This window comes from Oryzias latipes, chromosome 11 (genome assembly GCF_053564925.1).
Source record: "Oryzias latipes strain Hd-rR chromosome 11, Olatipes_Hd-rR_3.1".
Taxonomy (NCBI): Eukaryota; Metazoa; Chordata; class Actinopteri; order Beloniformes; family Adrianichthyidae; genus Oryzias; species Oryzias latipes.
In genome coordinates, this window is record NC_136247.1 from 29,953,060 (window position 1) to 29,976,995 (window position 23,936).

At 49.2% G+C, this 23,936-nt stretch overlaps 1 protein-coding gene across 8 annotated transcripts; it reads right to left on the reverse strand.

The window, feature by feature from the left end:
- Positions 1 to 580: 580 nt before the first annotated feature.
- dennd3a (DENN/MADD domain containing 3a) lies at positions 581 to 23,255 on the reverse strand. Of its 8 annotated transcripts, XM_023959622.2 has the most exons (31): positions 23,058 to 23,214; positions 22,566 to 22,718; positions 21,403 to 21,518; positions 20,609 to 20,752; positions 20,344 to 20,479; positions 20,137 to 20,252; positions 19,947 to 20,068; positions 19,755 to 19,866; positions 19,559 to 19,678; positions 19,387 to 19,485; positions 19,199 to 19,318; positions 18,859 to 18,974; positions 18,524 to 18,679; positions 18,355 to 18,451; positions 18,175 to 18,278; positions 16,530 to 16,738; positions 16,299 to 16,458; positions 15,829 to 15,985; positions 15,512 to 15,734; positions 14,771 to 14,850; positions 14,059 to 14,238; positions 13,795 to 13,965; positions 8,569 to 8,692; positions 8,266 to 8,373; positions 6,738 to 6,835; positions 2,941 to 3,095; positions 2,282 to 2,348; positions 2,134 to 2,206; positions 1,951 to 2,060; positions 1,741 to 1,878; positions 581 to 1,670 (listed from the first exon to the last, which is right to left on the reverse strand). In XM_023959622.2, the coding sequence occupies exons 3-31, from the start codon at positions 21,481 to 21,483 to the stop codon at positions 1,476 to 1,478; spliced, it is 3,771 nt and encodes a 1,256-aa protein (XP_023815390.1). In that variant the 5' UTR covers positions 21,484 to 21,518; positions 22,566 to 22,718; positions 23,058 to 23,214; the 3' UTR covers positions 581 to 1,475. The 8 variants fall into 8 exon arrangements, with proteins under 8 accessions (XP_023815390.1, XP_023815389.1, XP_078811329.1 ...); XM_023959621.2 differs by lacking the exon at positions 22,566 to 22,718 and having other exon boundaries at positions 23,058 to 23,255; XM_078955203.1 differs by lacking the exon at positions 22,566 to 22,718 and having other exon boundaries at positions 20,609 to 20,747; positions 23,058 to 23,213.
- Positions 23,256 to 23,936: the final 681 nt, after the last annotated feature.

The following is a 23,936-nucleotide window of genomic DNA, read 5'->3' on the forward strand; positions in this document are numbered from 1 at the left end:
ACAGCTTATTCCAGCCTGAATGCCGTCACTTGAGCTCCACACAGCTGTACTTCCACCAGGCTTTAGGATTGCAGACGTCCCAGGGTGAAAAGGCGCTCCACGGGGGGCACATGGATCAGGAGAGCCCCTGCAGGGCCTCAGTGTTTTCTTCAAGGACACTCGATCTGTGAGGCTGAGAGTCGCCGCTTTAGTGTGGAACTGATTCATTTCCTCTCAAACACCCCTCATTATTTAAGTGGAGTTTCTCCACCCCTGTGGAGAAACTCCAGAAGTCATGTTCACTGAGCAAAGTTCCCATTTGAGCAGGTTTGGTAAATGGTCTCAGTGATTCTTCATCTTTGTAAGCTTTACATTCTGTAGTGTACAACAGCGCCTCCTGCTGATGGAAAACAGGAAGGACATAAACAAAAGACTTAACTTTTCTCTTTCAATTCAAACACTTTGGTTTTTCCATTAATGATCTGCTTTTGAAATATTTTACTATTAATGAGTTTTAAAGGAAAAATGTGTTATTTATTATCAAGTATCATTACTGCCATATACAAATGAAGTTTTGTTCAATTTGTTTGATCATTTAAAGTTTTGCTTGAATTATTGCTTTTATTCAATGTTTCCTCCATTTACAGAAAATAAGAACAAAGTCAAAGACTCTTTGGCAAAAATGTGTTGAACATCGACAAAAACTACAATCGTTATGTAAAGTTAAATAAAAATACATTGCATATTTTATTCAGATTCAAAACATTAAATGTGTGTATTCCCAAAGTAGTGTTTAAAAATGATGATAAAAGGTGAACTTATAGAACATTTAAAGATACTAAAACTGCAGAAAAACACAAGAACCAACAAAGAAGACAAATATGCTCAACGTTCATCAGTTTACGTCCTAAAAACACTAGAAAAGAAATGAAAGAGGTTCAACTCATCAGAGTAGACAAATAGAATTAAATGATGACATTTCATCTTTGGCACATTCCTGCTGTTTTCTGAGCGCGCTCAGTGACGTCTTCCAGCTGTTCCGTTCTCACCAGCGGTGTCCGTGCAGCAGCGTTCCCACGCTGGCGGTGAAATGGAGCCCGCTCTTGTTTTCATGGTGGGGGGATTCCTGGCACAGCTGGGAGGGAAGCTGGCTCACAGAACGTTCCTTCATTCAGCCGATCGTCGGGGTTCTGACCCGCGAGTCCGCCGATAGCCGACTGGACGGTATCTGCAGATATTCCTGAAGTCTCCCAGTAGTTTGCATTTTCTGTTGCTTAGAGAGAAAACAATAAAGGGGCTGAAATAACCAAATGTAAAGTCATTGATTGGAGCAGAATTAGGGTCTGCAGGAATAAACGTGTTGTGAGCGGGCAGAGAACCTCCTGGTCCTTCATTTAGACCCGTTTCTCCTTCATGTCACCGTAAACCAGACCTCCTTCAAGGTTTGAAGGTTCTTCATGAATCAGGCTTGGAACAAAGACCCTCCTCCGTCTTTTCTACTCCACCTTCCAGATGGCGATCTTTCCGTCCAGCCGGCCCGCCCCGCTCAGGACGTAGCGGTCCTCGGCGGAGCAGAGCGCCGTCACTCTGTCAGCGTGAGCCTGAAGCTCCTTCAGAACTTCGTAGCGCTCCGGGTCCACGATGTAAAGCTTCCCTTTGACCGAGCTGCGTCCTGCTGCTCCCACCCACACCTGGAAGGACAGGGCTGGGGTCAGACGGCGGGGCGCCCTCTGCTGGCCGAGCTGGGAGAAGCGCGCTCACCTGGTTTTTCACTGGGATCATGCAGAAGCATCCGGAACAGTCGGGTAAGACCACCCGCTGAGAGGCTCTGGCCGTGTCTTTGACCCGCCACACGTGAAGGTCAGCAGAGTCCGAACACGCCCCCCACAGCTCCTCCCTCTGATGGGAGGAGGAAACGTTGACACAAAAGCACGACAAACGCACCGCTGTGTGTGTCGCTGTGAGCTGTACCTCCGATAAAAGCACCACGGCGCTGAACGAAGCTCTCTGCGGTTCTGGTAAATGGACACGGCTCTTCACAGAACCGGTCCTCCACACCTCCATGACGCTGTCCCGAGACGCTGTGGAGATGATCCAGAGAACCCTCAGAGTCTCCAGCGGCGTGGATTTCATGTCCGGCCGCTTAGAACTTACAACACCAGAGCATCCCGCCGGAGCAGTGGACGGACTGCAGACGGTCACAGGACAGCCGGAACCGTTTCCTCACCTGCCGGTCAGAAATTCTGCTTTAGGAAAAGCCTTAACCCGTCTGTGGAAGAGTTCATGAAGATTTGAATGGGACCTGTAGAGTCGGAACATCCCACACTAGAACCGTTCCCTCTGCACTGCAGGAGTACGCCACCTTGTGACTAAACAACACAAACACACATTCATCCAAAAGATGTATTGAAGATTGAAATCCATCTAAAGTTAAGATGAAATAATCAGCTGGAGGAAGACGTTCGGCTTCTGTCTGACGGGTGTTGAGCTCCAGATGGACAGCGTCCTCGCTGGAGTCGGAGTTTCATCACCTGTCCCGGGTTACACCTCTGGATTACCTCTGCTGTCATGCTGAGGGGGATGTAAGTGGGTGAAAGGTTGGGTCGTATCCACCCCTCCCTGAATACGGGGCAGTTCTCATGCAGCATGGATGACTCCATCAAAGCTGAATGAGGCCAAATATTCCTCAGATGTTTAGAAAAGCTCTCGCTCGTTTTACTGCTGAACACGTTTGATCTTCAGAGCATCACCCATAAAGTCAGGTGATGCAGGTGAAATCCGAGTTTAGAGAAAAAATGTGGCTCCAGTTTGCTTCTCAACAGCGCCCCCTGTTGGCCGACACTGGTGGTGGAATAAAATACCCATGTGACAGCTCTGCCAACACCAGAGGACACACTGCAGAACATCCCATAATATTTGACCAATCATCAAATAAATAATAAAGAGTCCAAAAAGGCTTGCCTGTATTTGTCCAGGTCCAGAGCCAGTCCCGTGACCTCGGCTCTGTGGTCGGTCAGCTGTCGGTTACAGACCATGGACACCATGCTGATGATGTAGATGACGGAGTCCTCGGAGCCCATCCACACCTGATCCCCGCTCACCGCCAGCATGCAGCTCTGAGAAAACAAATCAAGGCTTTCTACTGCGCTGCTGCTGATCCAGTGGTCAGCGTCCATTTTTTTTTTTTTTTTTTTTTTTTTTTTTTTTTAACTTGTCCTGTCCAACAGCTGGGCAAACAGATGAGAGCTGAGGGCCTCTTGTGTTGGACATATTTTACTTTAACAAGAGGGGTTATTCATCTTCAGACAAACCAAAGGTATGTCTGAATAAACCCCTTTTGGAATTGAGGCCAAACTTTATTAATTTCAATCATGTTTGAAAATCTTTGGTGTTGGACCGGACGGAAAAGGAAAGAAGGGAAGAAGAGAGAGAGACGCTAGAGAGAGGGGGGGGTAGGAGGGTGATAATCGGAGGGGAAGGGGGGTAAGACCATGAAGCAGCATAAAGCAGACAGGTTTACTGGTTGTTTATCGTTACGGTACGGTTCAAATGCAGTACAAAAAGGGCGGGGCCTGTTCACACACACTCAAATATTATCAACACACCTGCTAGCTGCAAAAATGTCCACATGTCAACATGCACACAAAACAGATAGTGTTCATAAACGCATACCTATGCCTTTAAACCAACTAGTGTGAGATCTTTCATTCATTCAATCATGCAAACTATTAGTGCAAAGGTGAGCTAACACCTGTGCTCAAGTGAGTATTTATGTTCTTCTAAAATGGATGGTGGAATGTGAAAAGAAGGAGGAGGAGCGCCCAGCGACCCCCACACCCATACCCCCGCCGTCAGCGTCCATTTCTACAACTCAGTTATTTCTAGTTTTTACACTTTTATCCTTAAAAAAGGAAAATGTTGGCTTGAACTGATACTTTTTCTGACTTTTCAAACAAAGACATTCAAAACTCCAAAATATATATGGACTGTTGCAGGCTGCACGGTGGCGCAGTGGTTAGCACCCTGTCGGTGCCCCTGGCTCAAGCCCCGGCTGGGGGACCTGGAACAGAACACCAATGGGGGGCCTTTCTGTGTGGAGTTAGCATGTTCTCCCCGTGCATGTGTGGGTTTTCTCCGGGGTCTCTGGCTTCCTCCCACTGTCCAAAAACACGCTTCATAGGTCCATTGGTTATTCTAAATTGATGTGAATGTGAGTGTGCGTGGGTGTGTGATTGTGACCCTGGGACAGACTGGCGACCTGTCCAGGGCGGCCCCTGCCTTCGCCCATAAGTGGCGGGATAGGCTCCAGCAGCCCCGTGACCCCGAAAGGGAAAACCGGATTAGAAGATGAACGAATGACTGAATGTTCTAAATGGGATGTTTAGGGAAAACATGGTGAACAGAGCCATTCCTGTTGTTGGTTCCCTCCATCCCTTCAGGCGTCGCCACAGCCAATCAGCTTTCACCGAGTCACACTTCTCTGCTAGGTGGCGCACAGCCCTGCTCTAACGTGTCACAGCTGACTTTTATAACAGACGATGATATAAAAAGACATGAATGACCTTTAAAACATTCAGTCTAGAAAGTGAAGAACCGGAACCAGGATCGGGTCGATTTGAATGCAGAAAGCAAAGAAAAGGGTGTAAACTTTGTGTTTGTGGTGGTGAAGGTTTTCTTTGTTCTCATCCGGGGTTTCTGAGCAGCTTTGTGAGGAGCACCAGTCGGGTTAGGGTTAGGCTAACCCGTTAGGCTAACCCGTTGGGCTAACCCTTAAGGTCAGGGGTGTCAAACATCCGGTCTAACGGGTGGTTTAGTCCGGCCCACACATGAAGGGTAAAAATCAGAAGGATGTTTAAAAAAAAACAAGCACGTTTCTAGTCCATTTTTGTGGCGAGTTATGATTTTTTAAAGAAAAATTCTGCCATTAGGGGGAGCATGGGAAAAGCAAAACAGGTGAAACAGCTCATCTCTGCATGTGCTAAAAGTGAAACCTAACAGCTCTGCGTCTGGGTAAGCAGTAGTTTGGCCCCAGCGAGCTGTTCCGTTGCTATAGGAATAACTATTAGCTGGACGGAAAAAACAACTGTCTGCATTTACTGCAGCCGTCACGTCACTGATGGAGCAGTGACAGACACCTTATTGCAGACAAGTTGGAGCAAACATCCACTCCATCCAAAAGACGGTCACAGCGGACACAGCAACAGCTGATGATAGTCAGCTCTCTAGTTACTGCACAGGACAATGTTGGAGTGAACTGGTCACATGACGTCAGTCTGGTCACTGATGTCTAGAGCTGTGGCGGGGTGGGATTTTTGATCAACGCAGTGATGAACCAGCAGGTGATAACGCATCCCCTCCCCCCACCAAACACAAAATCCCCCGGCGGCTGCGTCGCAAATAAATACAAATACAACGCAGTATTCTTTATTAACAAATAACAGTAACAACTAACTATACAGGTGTTGTACAATGACTGTGTGTGTGTGTGTCAGCGCGCTGCGTGTGTAGGAGGAAGGAGGGCTCACACGTGTGTGGGGGTGCGTGTTGATTCTTCTGCAGTATGGAGTGGTATTTCTACCACCACGTTGCACACACGGTGGAGCTCGGACGTTGGTTTTTCTAATGCAGACCTTTTAAACACGTTGGTCTCTACACTGACATGAATAAATACTAAACTCTGGTTGATTTTAGCTGCTTTGCTGCTCCTTCTGGGTTTTACTCTGAGTCAAAGCAGAATCCCATTAGAACAGAACCGACACAAAGTCCAAAGTCCATGTCTGCCTCCAAGCACCGTCAATATGAGACAGAGACACCTGATTGGTTAGAATCTGGACCAATCAGCAGCTGTTTGATGGCAGCTTTGTCACGCTAAACTGAAACTTAACTCAGCAAAATCAAACAAAGGAAAAAAGAGATTTGACACAACCCACGCGAAAATGTGTTTTGCAGACCCAAAAAACGTTTTCTAAAACAAAACAAAAAATTGAAAGCAAAAAAATATAACTGAAAAGCAAATATTTAACATTTTCATTTGCAACGTAAAAAGTTTTGTGTGCAACGTGGTGGCAGAAATATCACTCCACACTGCAGCGGACTGCTCTCTAGCTGCAGGTGAGCCTTCACCTGTGCTCTCTGGTTCAGACATCTTCTCTGAATATTATTTATTGCCCAGTAATAAACAGACTGCAGACACTTTGTCACCTTTCTGGTAGCCGTGAAGCCTGACACCCATGAAGAACGCGGGGCAGGAGGCTCCGCCTTTGTTTATACAGATACGTAACGTTACGCTGCACAAAATAGTTCCCAAACAAAACATGTGATATTGTAAATAAAAGGTTTCCCCCAGAATAAGACTGAGTGATTCTTTAGTAAACCGCTCTGGAGTAGAGCGGTGACGGTGGGGGATTTGATCATTGCTGTGATGAAGCAACAAGAGTCGTGGTGTCGGGACTCTTGAGATCAGACGAGTTGAATGTGGCCCCGAACCGAAATGAGTTTGACACCGCTGCAATAGGCTAACCCGCGAGGCTAACCCGTGAGGCTAACCCGCGAGGCTAACCCGTGAGGCTAACCCGCGAGGCTAACCCGCGAGGCTAACCCGTGAGCCCCCCCCCCCCATCATGTTGAATATGCGCACCGGGCCTAAAACCACCACTACGTGCCCCCCCCCCCCCCCCCCTCCTATTTCAGAAGTACTGGGTTAACCCAAAGGCTAGCCTGTTGGGCTCACCCGATAGGTTCACGTGGGAGCTTCTTACCAGCCTTGCATTCCCGACTTGACACGTGTGCGTGAGCGACCAGCTGGAGGCGTCGAACACCATCACCTTTCCTCCACCCAGAGACACCCACAGATGACCTGGAAAACACGCCGGACCTCATCAGGAGCGTGTGGTCGGCTGCTGCCGTTTACCCTCGCAGAGCGGGAAAATTGACAGCCAAGCTGTGCCGGTCAATATTCAACCTGCTGCAGACAATAGAAACCTGAAACCTGACAGTTAAAGTAAACATCCAGACTTTACGGGAAGTTCATCCCTTTAAGAAAGGAAAAAAATCCCCAAATTGTTCCATCAGTAGAACTTCTGTCTTCTTTTTTACTGTTTAATAGTCAAAAACAGATTTTCATCCAAACCGGTTTGATCATCAGAACTTTCCTGCATTTCTAAGGAGACCAGAGGAATGATGGGAAACAGACTGAAGGGCGGGGTGACGGCGCTGGACTCATCCCAGCAGTCCCCTCCAGTCAGAGCTGCCGGGGGGCGGGGTCTTCCACCCTAAAACCCTGTGGGTGCGTCACTGAGCACACGTTCCCCTCTGCGGGGGCCGTCTGCCGCCCACAGCGGCCCCAGACGGTCGTCCACAGGCCGCCGCTTTGTTCACGTCTTCCTGTCATGTGATGAACCAGGCCACGCCCACACAGACCCCCCTTTGAAACCTTCCAAAGGAATGTTCTACACGAGAACAGGCGCTCATACAGATGTGTTTAAGCCCAAACAGCTGTTTCTTTTCCAAACACAGGAACTGACTGGCTTTCATCTGGAATGGTTCATTTAGAACGTGGCCACCTGGGGGTGCTACTGCACCTGGGGGTGCTACTGCCCCTGGGGGTGCTACTGCCGCTCAAATGTGGGCCGGCAGGCGCCAATGACCTGGGAACATCTGAAAGTCTATTGTTGCAAATCAGGCAGAGCAGCTTCTGGTCTGTGGAGGAAAACGCCGAATGCAGACAGCAGTTTGGTGATTTTTGAAGTCGAAGGCTTTTCTTCGGTTTCCTCGTTGACTCTTTTCTTTCCAAATAAACTTTCCAAACGCTTTTCTTTGTTTGGTCTTTCTTTGTTGCTATGAAGCGTTGAGCGACTAACGTCTCGATCCGAGCAGCAGCTTAGAGTCATGTGACGCATGTGGTGAACGGAGTCCGGTAGTTTTTCAAAATAAAACTTCCTTTAGTCTCAGAAAATAAACAAAACTGAACTAATCAAAGTTAGTGTCCGTTTTTCTTCTCTGTCTGCGGTCCGGTACCAAGTGGCCCACGGACCAGTACCGTTTTGTGGCCCGGGTTGGGGGCCACTGTGTTACCAGAAGCTGCAGAACCGTTCAGTCTTCCTGAGGTCTGACCTCCCCCCCCCCCCCCCCCCCCCCCCCCCCAAACCTGAAACTGCTGGAACTTTGGTCCAAAAACATCAAACTACGCATTAGGAAAAGGTAGTAAAGTTCTCACACACTGGCCAATCAGAGACCGTCCAGTCATGACCACACTCACTCATTCAGGAGAATTGTGTGTACATTTACCTAGTGTGTAGTAAAGTACTTCAATGGGCTGAGGAGCGGCGAGTTCGAGTGAGGGGTTTATTTTGTGCTTCAGCGTTTCCGTGGTCGTCTTGGGTAGAGTCATCTGGACTGCAGAAAGAACCTCATTTTTAACACAAAACTGCACAACAACACAAAGACAAACACACAAAGAACACTAACCATAACCCATTATATAAAGTTTCTAAATCCAAAACTGTGAAAAAGGAAGCATCCCGTCAAAGACGGAAGCCCGTCTATTGTGGGTCAGAACATCAGCAACAATCAGAACATGCGTGTACCGACCCTCCACTCGCTCAAAGTGGGCCAGCTTGGAGGCAGCATAGACCGCCTTGCTGCTCTGCAGGCAGCCCACCACCGCGTCCATCAGCAGGGCATTGGTCAGCGCCTGCTGCATGTACTGGGGGTCCTAGGATGAAAGAGGCGGAGACTCGTTACTGGGGGTCCTACGAAGGAGGAGGGAGAGACTCGTTACTGAGGGTCCTAGGAAGAAAGAGGCGGAGACTCGTTATTGAGGGTCCTACGAAGGAGGAGGCAGAGACTCGTTACTGAGGGTCCTAGGAAGAAAGAGGCGGAGACTCGTTATTGAGGGTCCTAGGAAGAAAGAGGCAGAGACTCGTTACTAAGGGTCCTAGGAAGGAGGAGTCAGAGATTCGTTACTGAGGGTCCTACAAAGGAGGAGACGGAGACTCGTTACTGAGGGTCCTAGGAAGAAAGAGGCAGAGACTCGTTACTGGGGGTCCTACGAAGGAGGAGGCAGAGACTCGTTACTGAGGGTCCTAGGAAGAAAGAGGCGGAGACTCGTTACTGGGGGTCCTACGAAGGAGGAGGCAGAGACTCGTTATTGAGGGTCCTAGGAAGAAAGAGGCAGAGACTCGTTATTGAGGGTCCTACCAAGGAGGAGGCAGAGACCCGTTACTGAGGGTCCTAGGAAGAAAGAGGCGGAGACTCGTTATTGAGGGTCCTAGGAAGAAAGAGGCAGAGACTCGTTACTGAGGGTCCTAGGAAGGAGGAGTCAGAGATTCGTTACTGAGGGTCCTACGAAGGAGGAGGCAGAGACTCGTTACTGAGGGTCCTAGGAAGAAAGAGGCGGAGACTCGTTATTGAGGGTCCTACGAAGGAGGAGGCAGAGACTCGTTACTGAGGGTCCTAGGAAGAAAGAGGCGGAGACTCGTTATTGAGGGTCCTAGGAAGAAAGAGGCAGAGACTCGTTACTGAGGGTCCTAGGAAGGAGGAGTCAGAGATTCGTTACTGAGGGTCCTACAAAGGAGGAGGAGGAGGCGGAGACTCGTTACTGAGGGTCCTAGGAAGAAAGAGGCGGAGACTCGTTATTGAGGGTCCTAGGAAGAAAGAGGCAGAGATTCGTTACTGAGGGTCCTACGAAGGAGGAGGCAGAGACTCGTTACTGAGGGTCCTAGGAAGAAAGAGGCGGAGACTCGTTATTGAGGGTCCTAGGAAGAAAGAGGCAGAGACTCGTTACTGAGGGTCCTAGGAAGAAAGAGGCGGAGACTCGTTATTGAGGGTCCTAGGAAGAAAGAGGCAGAGACTCGTTACTGGGGGTCCTACGAAGGAGGAGGCAGAGACTCGTTACTGAGGGTCCTAGGAAGAAAGAGGCGGAGACTCGTTATTGAGGGTCCTAGGAAGAAAGAGGCAGAGACTCGTTACTGAGGGTCCTAGGAAGGAGGAGTCAGAGATTCGTTACTGAGGGTCCTACAAAGGAGGAGGAGGAGGCGGAGACTCGTTACTGAGGGTCCTAGGAAGAAAGAGGCGGAGACTCGTTATTGAGGGTCCTAGGAAGAAAGAGGCAGAGATTCGTTACTGAGGGTCCTAGGAAGAAAGAGGCAGAGATTCGTTACTGAGAGTCCTAGGGAGGAGGAGGCGGAGACTCATTACTGGGGGTCCTAGAAAAAAAGAGGCAGAGACTCGTTACTGGGGGTCCTAGGAAGAAAGAGGCGGAGACCCATTACTGGGGTCCTAGGAAGAAAGAGGCGGAGACTCGTTACTGGGGGTCCTAGGAAGGAGGAAGCAGAGACTTTACTGGGGGTCCTACAAAGGAGGAGGCGGAGACTCGTTACTGGGGGTCCTAGGAAGAAAGAGGCGGAGACTCGTTACTGAGGGTCTTAGGAAGAAAGAGGCGGAGACTCGTTACTGGGGGTCCTAGGAAGAAAGAGGCGGAGACTCGTTACTGAGGGTCCTAGGAAGAAAGAGGCGGAGACTCGTTACTGGGGGTCCTAGGAAGGAGGAGGCAGAGATTTATTACTAAGGGTCCTATGAAGGATGAGGCGGAGACTCGTTACTGAGGGTCCTAGGAAGAAAGAGGCGGAGACTTGTTACTGGGGGTCCTAGGAAGAAAGAGGCGGAGACTCGTTACTGGGGGTCCTAGGAAGAAAGAGGCGGAGACTCGTTACTGAGGGTCCTAGGAAGGAGGAGGCGGAGACTCGTTACTGGGGGTCCTAGGAAGAAAGAGGCGGAGACTCGTTACTGGAGGTCCCAGGAAGAAAGAGGCGGAGACTCGTTACTGAGGGTCCTAGGAAGAAAGAGGCGGAGACTCGTTACTGGGGGTCCTAGGAAGAAAGAGGCGGAGACTCGTTACTGGGGGTCCTAGGAAGAAAGAGGCGGAGACTCGTTACTGGGGGTCCTAGGAAGAAAGAGGCGGAGACTCGTTACTGGGGGTCCTAGGAAGAAAGAGGCGGAGACTGGTTACTGGGGGTCCTACAAAGGAGGAGGCGGAGACTCGTTACTGGGGGTCCTAGGAAGGAGGAGGCAGAGATTTATTACTAAGGGTCCTAGGAAGAAAGAGGCGGAGACTCGTTACTGGGGGTCCTAGGAAGAAAGAGGCGGAGACTCGTTACTGGGGGTCCTAGGAAGAAAGAGGCGGAGACTGGTTACTGGGGGTCCTACAAAGGAGGAGGCGGAGACTCGTTACTGAGGGTCCTAGGAAGAAAGAGGCGGAGACTCGTTACTGAGGGTCCTAGGAAGAAAGATGCGGAGACTCGTCGTGTCCTAAAAATGTAACATGTGTCATTATTAATGAGAGCCAGAAGAAAAAGGCCCCTTGAACGGAATTAGGCGTTCAATCTAAAGCCTTTTTAGTAAGAGACGAGGGCCCAATGTAGCCGTGAGGTCTGCTGGAGCCTATCCCGGCCACTTGGGGGCGATGGGTGGGGACATCCTGGACAGGTCCCCCAACTGTCGCAGGCGTTAGGATTTTTCAATGTTAAGTCAATGTTGGGATCTGAGGTCGATGATGCGTTCCTTCCTTCGCAACACACAACATGAATGCGCGCCCCCACTGCCCCCCTCTTTCCCTACCCCGTTGCACGCGCGCTCTCCTCTCTCTTACGTGCACGCGTGCCACACGCACACAGGAGGAGATCACGGCCTTGCCAAAAAATGGGGATTGAGCATTAAGCCCTGCAGTGTGAATGTAGCCTTAGGCAGAAGAAAAACCCGGGCTCAACCCCATTTCAACCAGAGCAGGCAATGGGGATTATTTCCCAGAATTCCCCGCTCCGAAACAGTAGACCCAACGTGCACGTGACCACCGCCCTCTGCTGCAAGACACTTGCAGCAATTGTCATTCTTTTCGGCTTTCTTTGGAACATAAGTCAAAAAAATTCAAGAGGGGGGCGCAACTCAGCGGCGGCTGGGTGAATCACACTAACCGGTGATTGGGAGTCATCTCTAGGCTGCAGCTGCCCCCCCCAATCACTGAGACGGAGCCGCGTCTGTCAGAAGGAGGGGGAGGGGGGGTCATGCAAATAATGTCTTCATTTACTAACTACTGTAGATATTTTTATGACACGTCTTTTCTGTGGTTTAGTTGGTGCCAGTATTTGACATAAAGACATGTAATACCGGTCTAGAGAATTCATGCATTTTTGTGTAAAATGGCTAAATAGAAGATGGGGGGGGGGGGGGTGTTATTCGCCCAGGGAGTAAGTTAGTGAAGAACCGCCCCTGAGCTTTGTTCCAAGTGTCCGAATGTTTCTCCAGATTATTGATCCTGTTGTCTGGTTGTTCATCCAAACGTCCCTGATCTCTTCAGCTAGCCCCAGAAAAAGAGCTAGTTCTGTTTTTCTGACTGGAACGCACGGTCAGCTCTTTGCTGACGTCTTCAGCGTCACTTTTTCTTCAGGCTCAGCACTTCTGCCTTAAATTCAGTTTTAAGACGATGCTAACTGCAGAGAGCGACCGGCCTGTATCTCGGAAACCCAGAAGTAAGAAAATTAGAGTTGAAGAAGTTATTTAGCTTTTCAAAAAAGTCTGTTTGTGTTTGAAACAATGCTGTCAGCAATCACACTGGTATTTGTCTGCTAAAGGGGAACTGGGAGACAATAATCCATTTCCATCATTGCAGACGTGTGACGTGTGTGAAAAACACAGAAGTGAAAGACAGAAACCAGGTCGTTATTAGGAGTCGGTTTCACACCCACAACCTTCAGTCTGCCAGAAGCTGGCGAGCAGTGACGAGCACACAGAAGGACACAAAGGCGGTGTAGATTCTCAGGCATCCAGGTCACGAGGAGAGGAAGAGTTGTAAAAATCAACTGGAGGAAGAGGTTTGGCCTCTCGTCCGGGCGGCTTCTGTCTGACGGGTGTTGAGCTCCAGATAGACATCGTCCTGTCTGGAGTTTCAGTCCTTCACGGCCGACAAAGTCCCCTAAGGTCCGAGTCGCTGAGTTTCATCCCGTCCTGGGTTCCACCTCTGGAGAACGATGCCTGCCGTCCTGCCCAGTCTGTCTGTGCAGTGACTCCCCCCTCTATTCAATCAGAGATAGCTTTTTCAACGATGGCTTCCTTGACTCCTCTCCCAAACCAGCAACGTTCCCTGGAGAGGATCTGGACCTCACTGTCCTCCAAGGAACGTCCCGTGTCTTGGGGGTGGCCGGCCGGTCCACTGGACGGGCCGTCCTGTGTTGGTTCATGCGTTTGCGCAGAGGATGCTTCGTTTCTCCAATGAACTGTGCTTACATTCCTGACTACACTTAGCAAACGCCACGTCGCTCAGTTTGTGTCTGGGGGGTTTGTCCTTTGGGAGGGGGCAGTCTTTGCCTCTAGGTGTGCCCTGGTTTGAGGTTTGCCAGGATGTTGTGAAAGATCCTTTTCAGTTTCTCTGACAGCCACAGGTGTGATGATGGTGTCGTTTCCTCTGGTTCCTCTCTGCTGCAGGTTGTGGGTCACTGATGTGATGTAGTGAAGGCCCATTTGGGGTAACCAGCGCGTTCTGGGTACTACCTCTGTGTGTCAGAGTTCTGATGACAGCCGGTTTGTGCTGAAGTGGGCGGTGCCAGTCAAAAAGAAGGTATTGGTTGGTAGATAGTGCGTTGGTTTCCGATAAACTTCTACTGTCTGTCCCCTCCCACATGGACAGACAGCCGTCTCTGACATCCTTAAAGTGTTTGCTGAAGGCCTCTACTTCCTGTGACCTGATCTTTTGCCAGGAAGAAGAGGTAACAAAGACCAGATCCTCAGATCCTCCTCAAACACACGGATTAGCTCCGGCCTTACCTTGTGTTGATCAGCAATGAGGCGTCCGGCCCACATCTCTTTGATCATCAGGTTCCACAGCTCGGTCTCGGCTTTCAAATTAGCCTCAAACGGCTCCCTCTTTCCCTTTACTCGCAGCTTCAGGCTGGGGATCTTCAGGAGCAGGAACGGCGATGAAGAAACCTTCACCTCCTGCAGGTGGAGGATAACGGACTGCTTTGAGACCGGAGGCTTCTTTGGGTCACTGGGTCCCACTCCCCGCTTCTCATCAGCGTTTGGTCTTACCTCTAGATCTCTGTATTGTGCCACCTCCACGTATCCTGGCCGTCCGTCAGTCAGCAAGAAGAGCCGTCGCTGAGTCATGGCAATCTTTCCAACGCCGCGGCTCGTCTTGACTGACGATGACAGCTTGAAGACGGATTCCCCGGTCTCCATGCGCTCCAACACGGATGCTGGCAGACAAACCTTCAACATCCCGTTAAAGAAACGCCTTTTATTCACACTAATCTAGTCAAGCAGAAGACAATGAAATGTATTTATACAGCACTTCTCTCAGATAAATACCACAAGGTGCTTTAGAAATAAAGAGGCAACACAAATGTGAGAAAATAAGTACAACATCTTAGATAAAATACAACAAGAGTTAAGATGTGTAGAAGGCTATCGGAAGCTAAAGTTAGCTTAACGGCCGTCTCAATCAGAATGTTGTAAGAAGCTTTTTAAAAGAACCAACAGGTTCAGACACGGAGGGTCAAAGACTACAGCAGGTCTCCACCAGCTGTAAACCTGGTTCCGGGACCTTTAGGGGGTTTGGGTCTGAGGACCGTAGATCTAATCATCTTTACCGCAGCCTGATGTCAATCGTCTTTGTTTTACCAGCAAAACCGTTAAAACAAAGAAACGGGAGGAGAACCCAGCAGCCTGAAGGCTCTAGTGAGAAAACACCTGTAACCTTTTAGAACAGGTTTGGGTTTTAAACCTCTGATGTCATACAGACCTCCTGAGCTTCAGCCTCCGTCTCCTTCCAGATGGTGTAAAAGTCCTTGAATAAATCCGGACCAACCTGCTTCTGATGACCTGCAAGACAAACAAGGATCCGTCCCAACATTTGATGGATTCTCTTCTCCAGCAGCAAAACCATAAACGAACAGAGTCACCAGAACAACGGGATGGTTCCGGAAATCCTACAGAACCATTTTATACCACAGTTTAACACGACGGGCCGCAGCCGCACCCTGCGACCAAGCCCCGCAGCCGCACCCTGAGACCAAGCCCCGCAGCCGCGCCCTGAGACCACGCCCCGCCCTGAGACCGCGCCCCTCAGCAGCGCCGTGCAACCGCAGCGGCGACCAGCAGCCGCGCACTGCAACATACTGCAACAGCTGCGTACACGGCTGCGGTTACGTCACTCATAGGTTTCAATGTGACTCAAAGGAGAAAGAAAAGTCATCTGACTTGCAGTCATATTTACAGGGTTTATGGCAGCCCTCCCTCCTAAGGGTGGAGCCAATGATTAACTCTAATGTTGGCCAGGAAAAAGAGGCAAACATTTCCAGCTTCTGTGGAAATGTTTCAGCTGTGAGTCACTGAGGAAATCTGTTCAACACCTCAGAGCAGCTCTCCGGCCTGCAGAGACGTCTGGATGTTTAGCTCTTTGACATAAAGCTGCTGCATTGTTGACCTTCAGCAAATATTAGCTCCTTGCTGGTTCAACAGTGCTGCGTGGCGATAGACTCACCTACAGTTAGGGCATCAAACAGCCTTAGAATGGTTCCTTGGTCTTTTACGATCCCAGACTCTTGGACACATTTCACAAACTCTTCCAGATGCAGGAATTTTTTCGGCAGCTGGAAGTGCTTTACTGCAGCCTCCTCGGGCCGGTTCTCCTGGCCCTCGCGTTCCCGCTCCTGGTCCCTTATAACCCGACCGATCAGACCCTTGATCTCCGGTCGTTTCTCCGCCTGTATGGAAGCATCCACATTTTCGTTGCAGCTGATCACCTCTCATCAGCTGTTCTCGTCAGCATGATCTGCCGTCAAGTTGGCCTGAACTGACCTGAATGCGTTCCGCGTTTGGCATGGAGTCAACCAGAGACTTGACCATCTCTGAAGGAAAGATTTCTGCGTCCGTCTTGTAGAGACTCTGGAAGTCCTCCAACGCATCGAGGCGCCTGTTGGAGACGGTGTTCACCAAACCTCGCAGGTAATGGTACCTGAGTAGAGAGAGGAATGTCAGTGGTTTAGGGTCAACTCACAAAATAAAAGACCCATCAAAAAACAAACAACAACCCAGTGACTCATCAGGAGGAACCCGTTCTTCTAGTCGTAGATTTCCATCAAAAAAGCAAAGATGCGGCAGAGCCATCAAGAAAAACGCTGCATCAGGGGAAACCTTCCCAAATGCAGAATATGTTTACTGCAGGTAACTCAAAATGTGAATTTGTTGGTTGTTTCTGAGTAACAGTCAACAAAAAAACCCTTAAAACATCCTCCCAGCTTCAGCCAACACGACTGACAGAAGCCTACCTGGCCAGCAGGGCGGAGTCATCAGGCGGCGTCGCGTTCAGAGCCTTCCCCAGCGCTGCCACCATGTCTGAGTAATAGTTTTTGACATAATGGTAGGACAGTGGGGGGGGGAATTCTGGGAGGCGGAAGACCCTCACGACCTTCGGGGGGGATTTCAGCCCTGAAATTCATAAATGCGTCTGTTGATTAGGCTGTGACGACTCAGATCCGTGCGTCCTCACCGACACCTACCCGCGTCCGGGCTCATTTTCTGGGCCGCCGGCGCTCTGTGGGAGCTGAAGACAAAAGACGCCATGGCGTCATTGAGAGGCTGGTCTAAGTTCGGAAGGCTGGCTCCGAGTCTTTTGCTGAGCTTTTGGTTGGGACTGGTGTGGTTCCTGAAGCCGCTCCTGGTCTTAGGCATCAGAGGGGGGCGGGGAGACTCCGTCATGGCGCGGTTCCTGGAAGGATTTACAGAATGGTTTTGGTTGGTGACTTCCTCCTGCTTAGCTGAGTGACCTGCACCATCGTCCATCTGAAGAGCCTCTCTCCAACAGTCTAACGGCTTCTTGTGAGACACGACTCCGAACCAGTCTTTAGGCGTCCAGCCGCTTTAATGAAGCATCTGGTACCTGTAGGGAATTGCACCAGCATCTAACCAGAAGGAATGCTGACATCTCCAAACATGCAGGCTTCTCAGGAAGCGTAAGCAGATTCAGAACACTTGGGTTAAAGGCTGCCGGACCTTAAACCACTCAGCCCACCGGACCGGTCCAAGGTTCTGGTTGTTGACACCATGAAGGACTTTGAGAAGTGTTTGATCACGGTTGTCTGAGCCAACATGCAGTAATAAATCAAAGAGCCAAATATCATTTCAAGAAATATGATGCCTGGGATCTGCTATCTCTAGAAGTCAACAGTGGGCCTGATTTTCAGCAGAGTTCTGACCGGCAGACAACCTTAAACTAAGTCTGCAGACATTATAGCCAAGAGAACCATAAACTCTGTTAAGCCCAGAAGGACGGCTGTCAATCAGCTGAAGATGGAGGACCAACCTTGGACAATGGACAGAATATGGACCCTTCTATATTTATTTTATTATTACAGCATTACCCTGTAATAATAAAATGGCTTAATCAATTATTGAAGGTGGTTAAAATGATTGATCTCTAATTATATCACTTCACTTGCCCCAAAAATTGATTCATACTTTTTCTAATGAAAAATAATCGGCATATATTTTAGATAACGGATCTGCATGTGCCATGTTGATTTCTAAAATGTCTATTTGTACATAATAATTAAGTGATTCATCTTTGTCATGTGATTTATTGATACTTAAGCTTTCTTAATGACCTGGAACTGTGTTGGTAAAGCATGGATGTCTGATAACAGTTATGAACCGGATAATGATAAATCATCTCATAAAATGATTACTTCCTTCCACTCCCTTTCAAGCAATCTTTGATTTCATTTCTAATTATCCTCAGTTTGATAGGTCTTAGTATGGATGGATAACTGCCGATTGGAATGTTTGGTGCATCATTCTTGCTTTGACTGCTTGAAATAAACCATTTTTTAGAAAAAGGAAGAGGTCTTCTTGAGGATTGGCTGGAACACCGCGATCAGAGGCTCAGATGTCGAGTCCTGGATGACAATCACGACGAGCAGAACACAAAAAGACGAGATAGAAACGCCGATCAAAGTGACCGAGCCACAAACCCAACCCACATATCTGAGATGCTTCAGCAGAATCGGAGGAATGCTGCTGGGAAAGGCCGAGTTTTTATTGACCGTGACTGTGGTATTTCACATCAGCTGCAGGATCTGCCACACAACAAGCGTTTCAGGTGCATTGCAGGTCTTGGTTATCCGAGTTGTGTCACCAGCGTAGTACCTGTGTGAAAGGTTGAGAGTTTTCTGCTCCATGCGACTGAAGGCATCCAGTTTCCTGTTCAGCCGGTCCCGCAGGAACGAGTGGAAGATGTGAGTTTCCAAAACCTGAGGAGAACAAAGACAGCGAGGGCTTTGTGTGTCTTTGTGTAGAGTGTGCTCTTTGGTTGTGGTGAGACATTACCTTCTTGTAAAACAGCTGGTCTCCAGGCTCCCGGGTCCTCAGAAACTCTTCACTGTTGAAAACTCTGTGTTGGTGGTTGAGGAAGTCCTGGACGCCTCTGACGCACACAGACACATCCTGTTCATCGTTTGACACGCATGTTCCAGGACTCTCATGGGTGCAGACGTACCTGAAGGTGTTGACCACCAGCTCCAGGGCGATATTCTGGATTTGCGTGTTGAGCCTCCTCTGCCAGTCTCTACGCTGGAATCGAACGGCGTTCACGTCGGTGGCGGCTCCCGTGTGACACGTGTCCAAGTCGTAATGAATCTGAAGGCACTCCGCTCTGACGGTTATGAAGCCAGAATCAAGCTACACATTAAAAGGGCCTTACTATTATGGGATGCAGCAATCTTCAATGTCATAGCTGCTGAGAGTCTCCTTTTTAATGACAATCATAACTATTTCTGTTTGTTTGATGGGTGGTCTATGAAGCAGCGTACCTGTCCAGCCTGTTGTGATTACCTGGATAAAAAGCTTTCTGCTGCCGCCACAGGGATGGACGGAAGGTCTACAGTATCAGACCAGGACGACTGGATGATCCCATCATCAATATTTACCAGAATCAGATCCTCCGTCTCCTGCAGACAAAGATCAATATCAGCAGACAGATGAACGTCTGTCATCAGACGGCTTCTGGCCGTCAGCACAGAGGAAGAAACCAGCCAACGACAGGCAGAACAAACCCAGACAATAAAAAACTAAACGTGTTTGGCCGATTATAGAACAGCAGACACTTCATTCACTGTGTAACTCAGAGCAGAAGACGACACACAGATGAAGTGAGAAGGACCAGGGATCTCACCGCAGCTACATCTTCCAAATGACTGATGTGGCAGCCCATCAAGAAGGCGGTGGGGGCCATCAGGAAGTCCAGCATTCCTCTGGCTAAGACAGGAACGTAAGGCTGCTGCCATGACAACGGCTGCAGGAGACAGGAAAGGTGTGGTTTAAAAACCCTTCAGTAAAGGTCAGACTGCTCTCAACACCTACCTGCAGGTACAACAGCAGACTCTCTGCCACCAAAGTCAGCTTGGACCAATCAGACGAGAAGAAGACCATCCTGTGTTCTTGGAGAAGACAGGAGAGCACCTGGACGGCAGAAAGAGCGACGTAAGAAACATTCCTGACTGTTTTGATCCTCCTCCATGTCCCTCCGGATCACCTGAAGGAGAACTGTGTGGGAGAAGCAGAGCAGGGGCAGGTGAAGGTCCATGTCAACAAGAGGACCGTCTGGATCCTCTCTGGATGGGAGGACAACCTGAAGAGGACGCAGGCTGAAAGACTGTTCAAACAAAGAAAGGCTTTTAGCCTTCAATTCAACCAACAACAGCAAAGTCTGAGTCTGAGTCTGTTCTGACCACATGCAGCGACCCCGGAGGAGGCAACGGCACCAAAGAGAGCTTAGCAGAAAACTCCTTCACCGTCTCCTCGAAGTCTCCTTGTCTTGAGGTCCGTAACTGGACAAGCAGACTGAGAACGTCCAAGAAGAAGGTCCAAGTAGACAAACCAGGACATAACTGAGCTCAGACTGGAATGGTGTCCAACATTACCATGATAAGCAGTCTCTCAGAGCGTTGTAGAACGGGAACTTGGAGATGATGCACACGGCGAACGCCGCGTACAGACGCGTCCTCGGTCTGCCGCCGTTCTGGGTGAGACTCTCATGGAAGGACTGACGGAACCAGAAACAGTTACAATCTGCATTTTTCAGCAAACCTAGTTGATTTCAATCGTTTGTACCTGCACCGCTCTATAGTACTGCACCACAACGCCGTGGGTTCGATTCCCAAACAAATCAGTGAATACCAGGTAGTGATAGCTGTCATCCCTTAGCTCGCTGGCCAGCTGAAGACCACCTAGAACATGGAAAGGAGAAGAGAATTACCCATCAACGTCACCGCTGACATGGATGAAGACCCTCAACCGTCCTTCCACAGGACACTGTACCGGGGAAACAGAGCTGTGGCAAAGCAATGAGGTCCAGATCTTTTGGAACACTGATGTCCTCGGTCGTTGAGGTTCCTTCAGGACGGCTGACCGAGTCTCCATTTGGCAGCGTGTCCGTACTACGATCTCGCTTCTTCTGCAAAACCCCACAATGCACAGCAGTTTGAGGAAAGACGGAAAGGTTCAGTCCTTCATCCCAGATCCGGGTTAAGTCTTAGTGACATGTCAAAACACCTTTATTCACCAGAAAACTTGCAAGCCTCACCTTTCTGATGAAGCTCCTCCTCTTTTGGACGCGGCTAAAAGCCGGAGCGATGACTTGGCTGGAATTGGTCTCTTTGGAAACAAAGGGCGGAGCATGTACCTGCAGTACCTCGGCTTCCAGCAGGGGGAGCTCATTGGATCTGCTCTATCAGACACAAACCGATTTAACGATCCGTTCAACAAACTCACAATGTAGAATATCTTATAGAATCTAACACGTGAAAAGCTGCCGTCGGTTCGACTGATAACCTAAAGCACACAATCATGGAGAAGTTCTTTAACCAAATTACAGCAACCATTGGATGTATAGAAACATCAGCCTGTATGTTCCCAAGCTGGGATCAATAAAGTATCTTTATTATTGATTCTTTGGTTTTTATTTCTAACAAAACGACCACTAAGGCTTATTTTTGCTCAGGGGCCAAACACTTAATAGCGTGACGTGTTTCACTGATAAAATCTGTTGAGGGTTCATTGCCGCCGTCACACCGCAGCTGTGCCATCATTAGCCCTGTAAACCAGCTTTTCTGCAGACGTTTGCTCCATTTGGTGGTTTAACCCCCCCAATCCAACCCCTTAATGCTGAGTGTCAAGCAGGAGGCATGGGCCTGGGTTTGAACCACGACCTTCCAGTTACAGAGCGGACACTCAAACCACAAGGCCACTGAGCTGGTATAGTCTGGTGGATATAAAAAGAACGACTGTAACGACCAAACGAGTCCTTTTGTTGGCTGCAGGTCTGCTCTCCATCCCAGAAACTGCCAGTATTTATCGTCTGATCAAACACATACATACTTGGTAAATGTCTCTGAGCTTGTCGCTGGACGCTCCAACAACCACACAGGCCTCCAACAGACCGGACGGGAGCGCTGCCATGACCACCGGGCCTACACCGGATGGGAAAGACCTTTCTGGAGGGTTCACAAAGACACCAGCAGAGGTTACAGCAGAATCCATTTGAACGTTAAAAGAGTCAACCACTGAATGAACTGAACTGGAACTATACATCCCCCTTTAGGTCTGAGCCCAAACAATGAAAGCTGAAGTTTCAGTGATTCCTTCTCCACCAATGAGCTTCCCAGAACAGAATGTGGACTTTTGCATGACGTCACGTCACTAACGTGTTTAAAGGGAGGCACGCAGAATCTGCATGAGTGCGTCTTCCCTTTTGCAACTTCCTCTGTTGGTGACGTAGAGACCGACACCCCCCAAAACCTGCAGCAGCTGGGGAGCTTTGATGATGCAGCCATATCTTTAATTAGCAGCAGCAGGAAAACCACAGAAACACGGTTCCTGCCTGCAGCCAGCGCCGTCATCACCTCCACTCTGCAGAACCGGGCTCACGAATGTGACCACAGATCCGTTTTTACTTTTCTGATTCGTATTTGGATAACTTTATTTAACAGCTCTGCATCTGCAATGAATCCCCCCCCCCACGCACACACCAGGGGAACACATTCAGGTATCAACGACGCCCCTGCTGGGGGTGAGGGTGGGGCCAAGGGCGGGCCGAGCCAGAGCCAAGGGTGGGGCGGCACCCCGGTATGAAACATAGAAGTATTCATTCCAGACTGAGATGGTTTGTTCAGAAACGTATTCCACCATGAACTTCCTGCTAACAGCCGTAACACACGTTTGTTTAAATAAAGGTTTAGGACGGAAAGGACTGAGAAGGATTTCTCCATGACACAGCGGGGCAGTTAGTCAGAGGCAGGAATGGCCTCAAGACCAGGATGTGAGGGTGTGTGTGTGTGTGTGTGTGTGTGTGTGTGTGTGTGTGTGTGTGTGGGTGTGGGTGTGTGTGTGTGAGGGGACATAGAATAGAACCATCCATGTTACATGTCAGGAGAGGATGATGGGAAAAAAAGAACAGAAAAGAATGTAGAAAGAATTCCAGAAGAACCTTAGATGTCTGCTTCACTGTTAGCTGAATTAAAGGTAATCTGAATAATACTAACATGAATCTGTGCAGGAAGGGGGCAACATGCTGAGAGACACGGGACAGCTGTCATGAATGTCCGCCATGGAGGAGCAGCAAACACCACGTAGACAGAATCCCTTCTTCCATCTCAGTTTGTTCTGTTTACGTCTAGGATCCACAGGCTCAAGACCTGCAAACATGAGTCCCACCCTGCTGTGATGCTGGTCTGACTCTGGGCAAAGGTCAAAAGGTCTCCTGTATCTTTAAGACGACTTCCAGGCCTGAAGGCTTCATTAGGGACGGGAGAAACCAAAGAAAGGTGGGAATGTGGGGCTGCAGGTCTGAGCAGACAGCAGCCTTCGGGAGATACCACTAAAAACTCCCCCCTACGTAGAATCAGCAAGTTTGAATACTTTACTTATTAACATCAAAGCTAACCAGAGAATAATTAAGCATGTAAACAAACTAAAAGAATTATGGCCCAAACGCAATGACCCTAAAACCGCCAACGTTCACATCGAACTCTGACCTTCGGTTACTCGATCATCTCCGCCGGAAGGACGCGGGTCGGTGTCGCTGCGGAACCGCGGGACCGTCCTGAGAGGACCGGCGGAATCCAGAGCCGTCACTCCCGCTGACACGCCGCTTTACCGCTGCGGGTCAAACGCGGCAACACGCTCACAAGAACTTCCTGCGGCAGCCCCTTCAAAATAAAAGCCTGCCGCCTTGCAGCTGCGGGAAAACTCTCAAATGACGCCACCTGCTGCACACTTGATGTGGCGCAACTTACCAAAGCACCATTTAAGTACAGCGTCTAAAAGAAGCATTCTAGTGAATAGAAATGTGGTCTATCCAGTGGCGGTTCTACCCTGAATTACTCCCCGGGCGAGGCCCTCCTCTAGCGCCCCCCCCCCCCCCCCCCCATAGAGTCACTTTGTCCATTTATTGTAACTGAAAATACAGTTAGGAAATATTTAATAAACACAGACAATCTGAAATAAATATTATAAACTACAAATCACACTAATAATACACTAGAATAAATGTAACTGCAGCACTAAGAACAGAAAACACTAACTAAAACCTAACCTTTGTGGCCTTCCTGATGCAAGCTTGTCAATAACGTCATCATATGAAATCTGCTCCCCCCCTGAATGATTGATACTAACAACAGCAGGTTAGTGAGTTGCTCCTGAGACATTGGTGATCTCAGGTATGACTTGATCAACTGGAGTTTTGAAAAGCTAACAGCAGCAGCATCATTAGCATCAGCAGCAGCATCATTAGCAGCAGCAGCAGCAGCAGCAGCAGCATGCTACCATCACAGCTTATTTAACATTATGAACTAATATACAACAATAAAACACAACAAAAACTTTGTGTTACAGCAGAGCAGACAGACACACGA

What these genes read in the sequence shown, in the direction of transcription:
- dennd3a (XM_023959621.2), bottom strand. Translation starts at nt 21,483, where the DNA reads ATGGCAGCGCTCCCGTCCGGTCTGTTGGAGGCCTGTGTGGTTGTTGGA. An exon ending in AGTACTATAGAGCGGTGCAG is followed by an intron (nt 20,069 to 20,136) that starts GTACAAACGATT and finishes TGGTTCCGTCAG; the next exon opens with TCCTTCCATGAGAGTCTCAC. An exon ending in GAAAATGAGCCCGGACGCGG is followed by an intron (nt 16,459 to 16,529) that starts GTAGGTGTCGGT and finishes TATGAATTTCAG; the next exon opens with GGCTGAAATCCCCCCCGAAG.